This window comes from Maylandia zebra, linkage group LG20, assembly GCF_041146795.1.
Source record: "Maylandia zebra isolate NMK-2024a linkage group LG20, Mzebra_GT3a, whole genome shotgun sequence".
NCBI lineage: Eukaryota > Metazoa > Chordata > Actinopteri > Cichliformes > Cichlidae > Maylandia > Maylandia zebra.
In genome coordinates, this window is record NC_135186.1 from 18,055,700 (window position 1) to 18,071,038 (window position 15,339).

At 39.6% G+C, this 15,339-nt stretch overlaps 1 protein-coding gene across 2 annotated transcripts in view; it reads left to right on the plus strand.

Annotated features, from left to right (window-relative positions):
* Positions 1–1,223: 1,223 nt before the first annotated feature.
* LOC112433061 (TELO2-interacting protein 1 homolog) overlaps positions 1,224–15,339 on the plus strand; it is a 21,385-nt gene continuing 7,269 nt past the window's right edge. Inside the window, exons 1-4 of one of the 2 annotated variants that reach the window (XM_024801397.2) lie at positions 1,224–1,450; positions 2,953–3,123; positions 6,591–6,739; positions 7,059–7,199. In XM_024801397.2, coding sequence (XP_024657165.2) covers positions 6,686–6,739; positions 7,059–7,199 — 195 coding nt within the window. In that variant the 5' untranslated portion in view covers positions 1,224–1,450; positions 2,953–3,123; positions 6,591–6,685. The other variant, XM_076878641.1, reaches the window with a different exon arrangement.

Here is a 15,339-nt window from a genome sequence, read left to right on the forward strand (position 1 = left end):
CGATGCTATACGTTGACATCGTTCTTTCACTGTAAGACTCAGCAGGCTATGGTGAATAATCACAGCGATTTTCAGGTCTCTGAAGAAATCTATCTAGGAGCTATGACAGTGTAAAGACACCCTGCAATTTTAAATGTGTGGCGACATTTGAATGAGGCGCGTACCAGTAGAGGGAGCCAACGCACCACGAATGGTACACAGCCACAGATGCGCTTTGTGCAATGCAGGAGTGTCCGCAAAGAAATGTGGATAAGTTGTAAATCAAAAGTGTTGAGAATTTGTAATTATAAAGTGAATTAGGGAACGATATTAGATACTGCCACTGGCTAGATTTCAACCTGGGTCTCTCGCTCCCAAAGCGCGTTCTCTACGCCGCGGCCTGCCCTATAATATATTTCAAGCGTTTACCACAACTGAGAGGTGAAAACTGCCGTTTCTTCGTCTTACAAAATGTTCTGTAACTCCAAAAGTACACGGACTGTCGACATCATTCTTTCACTGTAACAATCAGCAGGCTTTAATAAAAAAGAGAAAAAAAAATCAAGGCGGTTGTCAGGTCTCTAAAGAAAAATACATCTAGGAGATATGAGGAGTTGACAACGCCTCTGTTACAGAATTTCAGCTGTCATTTTCACTCAAGTCTCCATAGACTTTGAATGTGGACATTTTTTAACTGTGTTGCTTCGAGGCCATTTGCGAGGAAACGGCAACTCCGACAATAATGACAGTGCCATTTTGTGAAAGGCAAGAAAAATACCTACATTTTGATGTATAATTTGTGTTAATGAAGGCAAAATTGAGCATTTGTTCGGACATGAAGAAGAGATTGAGAAAGCGACAATGCATGGTGTGTTTGGCGTCCATAGCAACCATAACAACCAATATTGATTGATGGAAGAGATTTTGAGACAGGGGTAAAAAAAAAAAAAAAGGCAGAGAGAGCCCATTCTGTAGGCTCGCCTGTAGGCTTCTAGCAAGCCTAGCAAGTGAATTTCAGAGCCAGGGATATTTTTTTTTTTTTTTTTTTTTTTTTTTTTTTTTGTCCCCGACATATGGTCCGCATGGGATTCGAACCACTGCCCTCTGTCCTCAATCTCTGCCATAGGGCCTGTCACGTTCCCATGAGCCACTCGGGCGGCCCGGAATGACAGGGCAAAAGTGCTATATTTAAAGTGCGCAGCCGCACCCCAATTTTCGGCTCTTTTTCATTAGCTGGACACCAGGCCTTATCTAGTCAGCCGTTCCAACCACATCCCTGCCAATGTGTGCCTACTTCAAGCCGCATACAAGTGTAACGCTCACAATTTTCTGCTATCACTCTAAAAAGCAACTTAAGTGTTAGTGACGTCACACCTATGCGCCACTGCCCTCTGTGGAGAATGGGAGAAATGTGCTTGCACCTCAACCTATGGACTCAGAGGACATTCAATCATCATCTTCCTCACTCAAGGTAACCTTATGGCTTGTAGGAACACTGCACATGTATGATAAGACTGTAGCCGTTCAACCGGCCCTTGTAAGGTTGCTGAAGACAGTGAACACCGTGGAATTCTCAGTATCACTGTGGTCCTGGGTTTTTCCACTGTCCTGCTAAGTGCCTATGTAATTGTAACCAACATAGGAGAGAGACGTAACATCGTGGAAGAGACATAAAGTGAGTAAAAACGATCTAAATGCATTTAGAATATATTTAGAACTACAAATTACACGTTTCTTAGCAATTATTGTTTTTTATGTCAAGCTTCAAGCTAGCTTCTTTATTGGGGCTTGGGACCAGCAAAAGTGACCCGAAATTTGGTCTTTAAGTCTGGTCATTAGCGTGTCTGGACCCAAACTACACTGCAGGTCCCAAAGTCAAATGATCACTGAGAGTTAAAAATCTGTCTGAAGTTAGAAGTTAGCAGAGAGTTAGCTCGCTAGTTTCCGTCTAAATATAATATACCAGGTTCTGACTGAGGGATTTCTAAAACAAATTAAAAGGCACAGCTCTGCTATCACTTCTGACATACATGAAGACAGGAAAGTAAGCAGCAGTGATGTTTGTAGGGTTACTGAAGTTTTGCTAGCTGGTATATAGTGATGTGATATGTGACTAGCGAAACAGCTATGTTAGCATAACATTAACACAGTGATGAAGGGGAACTTTTTTCCACTGGATAAGAGTTAAGGTGAGGGTTCCCGATGGTTAGGGACAAATGCAGTGGCATGGCAGGATGCTGTAAACGGACCAAACTTCAGTCAAGAGAACAACTGAGATAATCCATCCACATACAGGTTAGTCATTAATGTGCTGCTGCATTGCCTGGGCTATAGTTACATGGTAAGGTTTTAAAAACTGAGCTTTAAAATGAATAGTTGTAATAAAAACTGAGAGAGGCCGACAGTGATCGCTTACTTTTTGTAAGGGGCTTGTTGAGATTAAATAGAACAAGTTACAAAGCATTAAAACATGTTAAAAACACAACAGCCTTATTAAACGCAGAGTAGTTTGGGCCCAGAAGTAGGATTGATCACGTCATCACTTAAAGACCGGATAGACACATGGTGGAGTTACTCATGTTTACTGTTGTTGCCACTTTCTAAATGTAGCAGGATGAATATTATATGTACTGGTTGATCCCACTTTTAGTCAGGCGCATTTTGAGGAGAAATAACTTTGCTCGTTATCAAATTATCAGTATCTCTGGAAACATTTAATACATTGTGATGGTTTAAATGCTCAGTCGTTTTCTCTTGTAGAATTCATATTCATAATAATATTTAGACAGCGGCACTATAGGTGTTGGCAGTTTTTGCAGTTTTACAAGCCCTCACGGTAAAAATATGGAATTAAATGTCACTAATGGGCTCTTCTCAAAAAAATCAGCGTCTGTGTCACACTGATTTTGATTAACTGACTTATTTTATTGTAATCAAACCTATTTTGATATTGTTGTCTTGTTTTTCCTTTAGCGAGTTGGTTTCCTTCCAATTGTAGCAGTACCAGTACGTCTGCCAGCTCCAGGTAGAGCTCCAGTGACCAGGAAGACCTCAGCATTCACCAATTCCTGCTGAATTACCGCAAACAGAAAGAACTGACAGAGGGCATTGGAATAGAGGATGATTATAACACTGAAGACCAAGGTAATAGGTCTGTCTAAGGGCCAGTGGAATATAAGCTATATGTTGTAGTGGTGATTATTTTAGATTAGGGCTGCCACGATTAGTCGACTAGTCACGATTACGTCGACTATCAAAATCGTCGACGACTGATTTAATAGTCGACGCCTCGTTTGAAGCATCACAAAAGACGCAGGAATAAGTAGTAGGATTTAAGAGTGTAATAACGGACTGAAATAGAAGATGGCAGCACTGTATGTACAAGGATGCCAGCTGCCGTTAAACCCCAAAGAAGAAGAAGCTGTATCCCAGAATTCATAGCGCAGCGCAGCTCAGTTTACAACAATGGCGGCAGCTAGTTAGTTTTAATATTACTCTTATTATTCTTTCTGGGTCACAAAATAAACGATTAAAATATTTTCAGGCGAGAATGTAGCTGTGTAAACCTCAAATATTTGCTCAGTTTATCAAGACACCACACGTTTTCGGAGACGTCTGTTACCCACTAGTTCGATAGCTAACTGGGGGCAAGGCTCACTAGGGCTGTATCCCAATTCAGGGTCTGCAGCCAAAGTACGCAGCCTCAACGATCCTCAAGGGCCGCGTACTTAAAGACTGCTAAGGCCGGAAGTGCGAGGCTTGTGAAATGGGACGGTCTAGCCCAGGTTTCCTAGCAACCATGATACTAACAGCTGGAAACGTTTCATACAGCTTTGTTTGACAGAAATGAAGGAGAAAATCTTTTGTTCATTTGTTTGTTTGTTTCTACATGAGCTTTGATCATTCTCTGTAAGATTAAGCTCAGCTATTGAACGGCGTATATTTTAAAGTAAAGGCTTTAAAACCAAGTTAGTACAAACGTCACTAATGTCACATAACTTTGCCGACATGTGGCCAACAGTAATGTTTTAATGTTCTTCGTTATTAAACATTTGCACATAAATAAGTGACATAATATTCAGTACTTAAAGTTTACTCTTCGGGCGCCCCTCATCCGCTGTTTTTTTCGGCAAAATTATCCACACCCACCGCCGTGCTATGCATTCTGGGATATGTTGGGCCAACGAAGTCTACACCGCCACGTCCTTAAAATTCAGGGAAATGAAGGACGCATTTGAGGGCCGCATTTCGAGCAGCCTTCGAATTGGGACAGCCTTCGTCGCGTCGCGGTGACGTAATCGGCCTTAAAATGCGGCCTTTAAGGCTGCAGACCCTGAATTGGGATACAGCCTAGTAGTGATGTGCGATACCACTGATTTCCTTTCCGATCCAATACCAAGTAATATTCAGGGTGGTATCGACGATACTGATCCGATACCGATACTTTATACAAAAACGTATTTTATTTATTGTATCTCAAATTATAGCATCATAATGATTACAGGATATCAGATTACTTGTTCTTATCACTTAATAATGCAGAATTATCATGTAGAAATAAAAAAAACTGAAGTTGTGCGCTATTTGAACACCTTGCCTGCCTGCAGCACTAAAGGACTCCATGAGAGAGGTCTGTCTCGCCCTAGCAGCACCTGTCCCTCTCCTCCTCTTCAGTTCGTCTCAACATACGCGCCTCATATTCTGTGATATGATTTACTCTGAGGTGTTTGACAAGGTTAGTGATGTTGCCACAACCATACATGCCAACCCTCCCGATTTTTCCGGGAGAATCCCGGAGCCACCATTCTCCCAAATTTCCACCTGGACAACAAAATTGAAAAACCATATTGCAGAATTCATAGCACGGCCCAGCCAATTCCAGTTTACAACAATGGCGGCAGCAACTTAGTTTTAATATTACTCTTATTTCTCTTTCTGGGTCGCAAAAAACAAAAACAAAACTTTTAACATATTTTCAGGTGAGAATGTAGCTGTGTAAACTTCAAATATCTGAGCCGATCGACACATCGTCTTCAAACCCCCGCGATCTTTCACCACTCGGGTTAAACATGATATATAAGTCACTTTGATAACTTAAAAATGTTATTGTTTGGCTTTTTCAGTGTTTTATTTGTTCGTGAGTAAATCGGTTTGGCTGAGATTAAAGTTATTAGATTAGATCAAATTAAATTTAACTTTATTAATCCCTCGGGAGGGTTCCTCCGGGGTTTTCACACAGCTGAATAAACATCAAACAGAAAACTAATTAAACAAAGTGTGAGACGGTCGAGAGTTTACGCCAGCGCCCGGTTATATTTTAGATAGCAAGGAGCAGACGGCAGTTTCACTCCACCGAGGGAACTCATGACGTACTACCCGGCTTTCTTTAGACCGCGAAGGGCGGGTCCTCAGGTGGAAGCAGCCTCTGAATTTCGACACCCCCGCTGTTTCCGGGCCGGCTAATAATAACGGTGACATTTAACGTATTTTATCCGATAAATAAACCCTGTAAAATGTATTTATCACCCCCCCAACAGCCCTTTTGAATGTCTCCCTAATTCTGAGGTCTCAAGGTTGGGAAAGTATAGCCACCACACCTCACTGTTGGAGCACTTTTTTGCCACATGTATTGCAAACCATGTCTCAGCTGTTTGTGGAGGTAAAATACGTCCGCACAATTACGCTCAGCCATTGTTGTGAGTGCGCGCGCCAAGGGGCTGCGAGACATTTATACAGCCGTATTTCGCACATGACTATGAAAGGCGGAAGTAGTTCCTTTGAATGTAGACAATCCGAATGTTATAGTTTCTTTCCACTGTGTTGCTGTTAATGATAAACTACAAATTTACCCTAAATTACTAAAAAATATCGATATTTTAATGTGAGAATCGATTCTAGAACATAAATGACTGGTATCGGAGGAATCGATATTTCAGGATTGATCCGCACATCACTACAGCCTAGAGCCTGTGAGAACACCGGACTCCTGCAAATCGTTTTCAAACCCTTTCGCTACTCAGGTTAAACATGATATATAAGTCACTTAGATAACTTAAACATGTTATTGTTTGGCTTTTTTTGATAATTTTATTTATTCCTGAGTAAGTCGGTTTGGCTGAGATTAAAGTTATAGTTTTTACACAGCTGAATAAACGTCAAGCAGACAACTGATTATCAGAAGTGTGAGATGCTCGAGAATATACTCCAGTGTCCTGTTATATTTTAGATAGCAAGGAGCAGACGGCTGAGTTTATTAAACTTCACCGAAACAATCTGCAAATTTCATTAAAATTTAATAAACTATCATCTTGTCTTTATTTTTAGTTAGCACAGACCTTAAACACTTAAAGCTGTAAGCTAAAGATAGTTATATAAGAGCAGATGCTGCTGGTGGAATAAGCTGTACGTTTTACGTCCAATGGATGCATGATCTGATTAGTCGACTAATCGCAAAAATAATCGGTGACTAGTCGACTATCAAAATAATCGTTTGCGGCAGCCCTATTTTAGATTCAGAGTGTAGAGGAGATGGATCATTGTAATTAAGAGTCATAGAAATCTGAACCTCACTGCTAAACTGGCGGTCTAACTGTACATGTGCTCCATTGCAGAGGTCCTTCCCCTTGAGTGTGAGGATGTTGAAGATACTGGTAGTCCTGATGTGAAAGCAGAGCTTCCCTCCCACCTCAGCATCACTAAGGATGTTATGGAGCGCTGCATTCATCTGCTGTCTGATCCCAGCCTCAGGCTCCGACTCAAGGTACTGTATCAGTAGTTTTATGTAGAGTCAACTGTTGGACTAATAACAAAAATAATCATTCTTGTGAAGGTAGGACCGCCAGCGTTGGTACAATTCATCCTGTCAGAACTGTGTGGAGGACTGTTCAGTGGTGTAATGCTCATCAAGGAAAAACATTCAGTCTGGTCCAGGAGTGAAACAGAAATAAGTCTGTGCTGAAGTCGTGCCTGCTCAGGAGTTTGGGCTCTCAATGAAGACCTCAATAATTAGTTTCAGCTCACATATAATCAGGATCAAAACAGAGATAATTGTTAGGTGTGTTGTGTTTCTTTGTCCTTAGGTACTGGACGTGCTGGAGTTGTGCGTTCAGGTGCTGAATGACAGGGAAAATGAACTGCTGCCTGTGGCTCATCACTGCTGGCCAGCACTCCTGCAGAGACTCACAGCTGATGACCCATTAGCAGTCCTCAGAGCCTTCAGGGTAAGTAAAACAAACCTCTCTTTTCATTACGTGAGTCAAAATTATTCAAGTCGTCTTTAGTTTTAAACTCTTAGTAGTAGTGATGGGCAGATGAAGCTTCATGAAGCACTGAAGCTTTTCATCCAATTGGTTCACCCCAGTGCAAAGCTTCTTGAAGCTTCATTTGCTCTAGTAGGACATCTACTGGATGTAAAAATAATAGTTGGCATGAATTTGAAGAGTGTGGCCTTTTGCACACAGCCTGTAAATGTCAACAACTAAAGGAGTGTGTAAAACATGTATATTGTAGTGATGGCAGCATACTGTGTATATTTATACTGGCAGTATGGAAAATGATCATTTGGAAATGCTTAAAATGGAAATGATCATTTACTGTGAGGTGAGGTGTGGTTGGGGTGTGGACAGTGGTTGTGCTTTTGTAACGTTGAGGTATGGACAGCTACACACTGAGGCTTTGAGCCTCAGTCCTGCCTGTTCACATTTTATTCTGTAAAAACTAAATTTTCACTGCTTTTATGACCTTTTAGTGGGGAGAACATAGCTAGGATTTAATGATTTAACAAATCTTTTGAATCCTTTGTCCTCCACAATGCTAAATGGCTGGGAGTCCTCAATCACCATGCTAACCAGGTCTTCATCTATTGGAGATTGTTCTCCTGAGGAAAGACAATAAAGATAAAGCAGAAATATAAATATCACACACGTAACTTATTACAGTTGTATAATATTGTTATATCATTTAGTAACATTACTGCATCCTATATTATCATTGCATTTGATGGCTCACCTGGTCTTGCTCCACAATCGGTGTTCCCCTTATTCTCATTCAAAGCTCTGTAGTGCCTAAGCATGGATGAGGTGTTGTTGTTATAGCCCAGCTCCCTGGCACATAGCAAACACTTCACCTTGTACAAAAGTACAGACAGCTTAACATAAATTGTATTGCACCATCAGTATTATGAAAATACATCTTCTGTGGAAATTTACATACCTTGTTGGGAGATATAAGATCAAAATGTTCCCACACAGCGGAGGACATCCTCCTCTTCTTAGCTGGCTCCATTCTCTCCTGACTTTCTCTCTAAACCTCCAAACTTTCTCTAACCGCAACTCTCCATCAAACACCCACATTTTGAATGAAGTCTGAGGGGTTTATATCGCTGTCATAGCTCGCGGCAAAGTTCGAACCACTTCATGAACCAGTCACGTGGTACAGCCGGGCAGCGAGGCTTCGGACGTCATCATTTTCAGCTCCTCCCATAAATGAAGCAAGCCTCGATACGCGCATCGCGGAAACGCCCCCTCCATTACTCGACACAAGCTTCGAAGCCTCGATACAGAACGTCACATCACTACTTAGTAGTCAAAAAATGAAAGATGCTGCCCAACAACAGGCTTATTTCATTCAGAAATAGTTCTGTTATTTTCTTTTTTGGGTTGTAATGTGAAGACTCTTTAAACTAACATTTCTTCTATCAGCACAGAAAGATCACTGTGTGGATGCCTTCTTAGAGGCTGCTTTTCAAACTGTCTCAGAGAATCACAAAGTAGGACTTTGTGATAAATGAAGCTGATAGTTTTTTGTGATCTTTGGTGCAAGTGTCAGCTGATTCAACTTGTCGGTGTAAATTAGGCTACTCGTCAGCTCCTGTCATCAGCTGGAATATTTTTAAATTCGTTATTCATATTTTCATTGATGAACTGACAAATACAGACACGTTAAGTCTGTAAACAGTCATTTATTCACTCAGAGCTGCTGCTGGGAAATTGTTTCATCAGCTTTTGGATATATACGAGTTTTGTAAATACTACAATTCATCCAGGAGTATACAACGGTAAAGTTTTATTGAATTTTGACAGCTTGCTGCTTTTGTACATTACATTTTTGTACATTACATGCCAGGTGCTGTTTGTGCTGGGTGAAAGATGTGGGGACTTTGTGAGGAGAACTGTACCTGGGCTCTGGCAATGATCAAAGCAGCCACAACATGGACAAATCAGAGCAAGACAACTATTCTTAGTATGACGCCTCACTTTATGGAGATTGGTGCAACAAGAAGCCCATTTATGTAAAACCACATTGAAGATAGATTACCTCTTATCTTATCTTATCTTATCTTATCAAAGCCTATTTGATTACACGGCTGTAACTTTCTTGTAGGAATAAACTTAATGGTTCTTCTTAAATGAATGAGTTATAGTCAGCTTTCTTCCTGTGATTGAGACAACAGCAATACAAGTTTGTGTCTGTACTTTAGTACAGAGATGAAGACGTCTCTATACTAAGGTTAACAATTAGGTTGTTAGCCTGATTTGACATTAAAGCTGTGTGTGGGGAGATGCGTCGTCAGAAAAAGCCAAAAAAGTCAAAGAACTCATTGAAACTCTTTCACCACCAGGTGGAAGTCTTGTATAACAATGAAAATCAACCATTGGTATCATCGTCAGGGCATCTCGGTTTTATTATAAAAACCTTAAACTGTGAAACAGTTTGACATCCTAAATGCATGACGGTGATGTTATTACTAAAAATGCCTCTTCACTGTGGCAGCTCTGTCATTCAACATATGTTAACCATGACTTTGATGATACGGACCACAGCCAGCTGTGCCAGCAGGATGCTGCTCAGGTCCAAACTGCACACACAGCTACGACTGCAAGCAGCTCTTCTTATACCCAACTGAGAAACGTGATTGTTCAATCAGCGAATCATGAGGTGACAGCGAAGGAGGCCGTTTAATTGATAAGATCAGAGAAGTTGTTGTTGTTGTTTTTGTTTACTTTGTGCTCAACATACTCCCATTAGCATGTTGAAAATATTCAAGTGGCCTGCGGGCTTCTGCCATTACATTCCCAATTATGCAATTATGAGCTGCTTGTGTAATTTTTGGTCACCTGCGCAGTGTATTAACACAACTGATCTGAAATCACAGAAAAACAAAAAATCCGAGTAGTAGTTAGTAGTACCACAGACACGTTTAGTGAATTATTTTCATAACTTGAAATGCAAATATAAATTGTAAATTTTGAAAACTTGTGCACAAACTTTGTAAACAATAAAGTTATATACAACTATTTATCTAAAAATGCAGCCAGTGCATGTAGTGGGTTTTTTTTTGGACAACCATTAAAAAGTACTACGATAGCTAAAATGAGAGAACGATCAAGTGTCACAATAAGATGCCACACAAATTATTTGTGCCTGTAAAAAAATAAAAAAATAAAAAAATAGTTTGTCCGCCACAAGACAGAAGAGAACTCCACAGGGATCCAGTTTTCCATTTGGAGACAGTGTTTACATTGCAATCTGCTTTTGTGACATTCATTAGTACCCTCACCGACACTCAAAACAAAGCAACGAACACACAACACACTAACTATAAGCTCCACGCTAAACGTCACAAATCTTTCACATCTCAAAACTCTCTCTCGCTGCCATCACTCCCAAAACTTTCCCCTCTTCCTAAACAACCAAATCTCACGTGTTGCCATTTTTTTTATTGCTCAACATGGTACATTTTTCCACCAATAGGAAAGAGGTGGCTTTTTTTTTCTTTCTTTACTGTTTCAAGTAATAATTTTACACAGGTAAAACCATTACTTGAAAATGATTACAAACACTGATGTGAAGCTATTGGATGCCTGACAAAGGATAAATGGGGACAAAATACAACACGTGGAAATAAAGACAGAGCCTTTAATGGTAAAATAATGTCTTATCACATTATAATTAAAAATCAGAATAATCAAATAAGTACAGTTGAAGATCACATGAAGTTGTCTAAGGAGCTTTGAAAAGAAAGCAACTAGACTTTGAATAGTGGGTTAAAGACCCTCTTAAGTGACCATCCCCACTAGCGTTTAAATACACGGGACTCTGCACCATTTGGTCTTAGAAGAGAAGAAGCCTTCTGAACCAGGTGAAACATAGAGGAGTCCAGTTGTTGTTTTTTTCATGCTCTTAGACTACTGTGACCTGGATGACTGAGAACCTACACTGACATTACATGAAGCTGTTTGCTGATTACATAAATTTTAGTTTTAACCTTTCGGGCCCTACATGGTCAGGCTCCTCAGTATATGTCTGACCTGCTGAAACCTCATTCATCTTCCCGAGCTCTAAGGTCATCAGGTCAGAGTCTGCTAGCTCGTGGTGATCGGGCCTTTCAGGCAGTGGCACCACGGTTGTGGAATTCTCTTCCACTGTTTTCACACTGCACTGACTCCATTGTTTCTTTTAAAAAGCAGCTAAAGACATTTTTATATACACAAGTTGTCAACTAATTAGTTGTTTTTATGTTGTTTTACATTGTTATTTCTTATATTTTCATTCTTATTCATTTTCATTCTCTGTATTGTGAATCACTTTGTGATTTTTATCTGTGAAGCATGCTATATAAATAGATTTTACTTTACTTTTACTTACTTACTTTGCCTTTGTACATAAAAAAACAAACAAACATCCAAACTCTTGCTAACGATAACCATCTTAGCTCTTATCTCCTCACTTTCAATTTTTGACAATTGTTTTGCTTACACCGAAGTGTTGTATGTAATATAGAATATATACAATACCAGTTATTGAACATGAACTGTTGTGCACATCAATTCATGACACAACAGAATGACAGCAGGAAGCCACATACCAGTTACAATACCAGTTATTGAACATTACAGAACATTACAGAGTAATAAAATCCAGCCTCCAATAAACAGATTATCACAGTATGTTGCTTTAATACCTAATACTCCTCTAAACCTGGCTTGTTAGGACATGTCTTCCATCACCCTAACAATGATTATGTGTAATATGACAGAGGGCTGTCATACAGTCCAGTACAGCGATCAAGAAAGGTAACAAATATGTAGTGTTGTCTCCCTCTAGTGGCAGGAAATAAGTCTTAAAATAGCATGTGCCAAGACCTTTTTGTTTTTTTCCTCTTAGTCTTCATAGGATTAGTTTGCAAGTTCACTGTTTAAGTTTTTATTGTGAAAATGAGATAAATGTTGAAAAATAGTGGCAAATAAAAACTAGTCCCTTTGGCTAAAATAACATCAGTTGGTTGGTGCACAGCAAGAAAAAAAAAAAGGTGTGTGTGTGCAGGGGTGTAAGGCCCAGGGGCCAAGCAAGGACTAATCCGGCCCAAAGGAAAATGTGAGGGAGAACACAAATGTTGGACATTTAACTGTGTTTTATAAGTTTTGCATTTTCCTCTGCTGATAAAGACCTTCCTCACAGCTATTTAAATTATACCAAAGTAATAAATAAATGATTAAATGATAGAAATCTTCCTGTTATTTCACAACTATAGAAATTTCAGATTTTACAGTGATTAAAAGCTTTCTCTTTTTTAATTATAATGAGATATCTCTACCACATCAAGGCACAAGCAATAGAAAAAGCCTTGTTAAAGGGATACCTGAACTTTTACACGTGTATTTCCTACACTTTATGCCCCCAAAACGACTTAAAATTATCTGTGCACAAGTAGTACACAAGAGCATTGATACATTTGATTTTTAATATTCTTTTATTGTCCGCAACTCATAAACTATACTAAAACATAATGACAGCATAACCTTTTTGTCAGTTTGTGCTCATGCAAATGTGTTCATATACATTCAAGTGGCTTCAAAGTGCTTTCTTCAAACATGACACCTGACATACAAAAAAGTGAAACAATATTTGCACATTTAACAATATCCAGACCACTGCTGTGCTTGTTTTGGCTCAGCCAAACAGTTAAGGTGTGCTTTACATCCATGTCTGTCCACTCATGATATACTATACATATGTAGTTAGTTATGGCTAAAAACTCTCCTTTGATTACTGACTTGCATTCGCTTCATCAATGAATCAGAGTGAACATTTGTCCTAGATTAACACTGTAGGGTCTTTACCTTACAATATGACGTGCCTTGATAAAAGATTTGTTGACAGTGGTGCTATATGAATAAAACTGAACACATCTAAAAGTCTTCCGGAAATTTGGCTTTATTAGAACAGGATGGATTGATGACCACAGCCCTCTCAGCACAGGGCTGACAGGACTTTTCCCCATATAGTAAATAAAACACAAAATAGATTAAGACAGAATACTATACCAAACTTAAAGATAAAAGGGCATTAACTGTTTTATCAGCTCTTGCTTTTCAAAGACAATGAGGAGCAAAGTACAGTTAGAAGTGTTTGTTCTGATGGAGACTTTTAAACTGTAAACAGCGGCTAAGTGAACAAGAATCTGTGTCCACGAATCCTGGGCAGTGACAACACTTAAACACCATCGTCCAAAATCCTCAGTGCAACCCCTTATCAAAAAGTTTGACATATTTTACAACCATTAAATGTTAGAGAAGCCTCTGAAAAAGAGGTCACAGTTACTACCTGAGCAAAAACCTCTGCTTATGCTCACAGACCCTAAATCGTAACAAATAAGACAATAACAACAACACGAGTGATGACAAAGTGACACCAAAGGTTGGTGAAGAGCAAGCATGAAGTGAGACATTGTGTGCACACTTTCTCTTTTAAAAAGTATAATGCTAACTCTTTTTGGAGCTGGGTAGGTATACTACTGTATATGCTGAATTTACCAAACATGCTCAGCTGCTGGAAATTGATAAGCAAAGTGAGAGTGAAGAGAGGTGAAACCAAAACAATTAGCTGAAAGAATCTAAAATGTCCTCTGGGTTGTTCAACATTTAGAACAACTCCCTAAAATGTTTAGATCACAGATTCTGTGGGTTTAAGATTTGTGATCATTTCTGTGAGGAAAACAGAAGAAAAATGTTTCCCGTGTGAGCTTGGCTACTATTGCCGTGCGAATTGTGAAGACTGTTATTTTTAGATAAACAGTCAAAGTGTCCCAGTGGAGGAAAGCATAGCTGTGACATGTAACATTTTAAAGCTTGTCTTTATTTATTTTTAAGACTGTACATGCCACATTAAAGACCCATGTATTTTGAACATGCGTGTGCCATGTGTGTGCATTCAACCTTTGCGTTTGATAACATTCTCCCATTTCTGTTGTCGGAAATATTTATGGTAAGTCCTCATTTGAGCATGAAGCTCAGACGGACAAGGTACGGCACGTTTTTCTCTTTCTAAACACAGGATCTGGGAGGCCTCCCCGTGCACGCACGATCTGCCTCTCCCCTATACCCTGCCCCAATTTATATGTTTATATTTAGGCCTGATATTAATTTCCATCACCACCATAGCTTGGAGTTATTTATTTTTAGACAGCAAGGAGCAGCTTGAAGTGAGCTGTGATATGTAAATTGTTGTGATCCATTACAGGTGTCTCAGCGCCCACACACGGGACACATGGTCTGATGTTTAGAGAGAAGAAGATGAAAAGGGTTCAGCCAGTTTGGCAGAAATCTGTGCACACGAGTGTTTATGGAAGCTAAATTTGATAACAATGTATCAGAGCTGGAGGTAATTCAAGTTTTGATATAAATATTTCTTGTCACCACACCAGACTGCAAAGCAAGTTTAGCACAGCCAAGGGTTTTCTTTCTTTTTTTCTTTTTCTTTTTTTGTTAGCTGGGATAAACCCCAGTCAGAGCTTCATGAAGACAGTTTTAGCAATTTGATCCATTCTAAACTCAATTCTGCTAAATACTAATTTTATATCTTTCTAAAACTGCTACCGGTAACTGTAGATGTTACAGTTTAGCAATGGAAAAGTGAAATGGGCATATTAAATGGACAGATATATATATATATATATATATATATATATATATATATATGTGTATATGTATGTATATATATATATATATATATATATATATATATCCAGCCTCTATGGATCTTGTGCTCAGAGCTTGTTCTTGTGCTGCCATGATTAGTGCCTCTGTGCTGTCTTTCAGTCCAGCTTTGTCCAGCCACTGGTAGGATTTCTGGATATCAGCCACCTCCTCTGTCTGCCGGTGGTACATACCGTGCAGGGGCCTGTCCTTCCATGATGGTTCCTCGTCTCCCTCCTCTTTCTTGGGTTTCTGCTGCCTGAGGTATTCACTGAGCACTCGGTCAGTTGGGGCCATCTTCCCAATGTATTCTTGGATGTTCGTTGTCTCATCCTGGACTGTGGTGCTGACACTCGCCAGTCCCCGGCCCCCTTCCTTGCGCTTA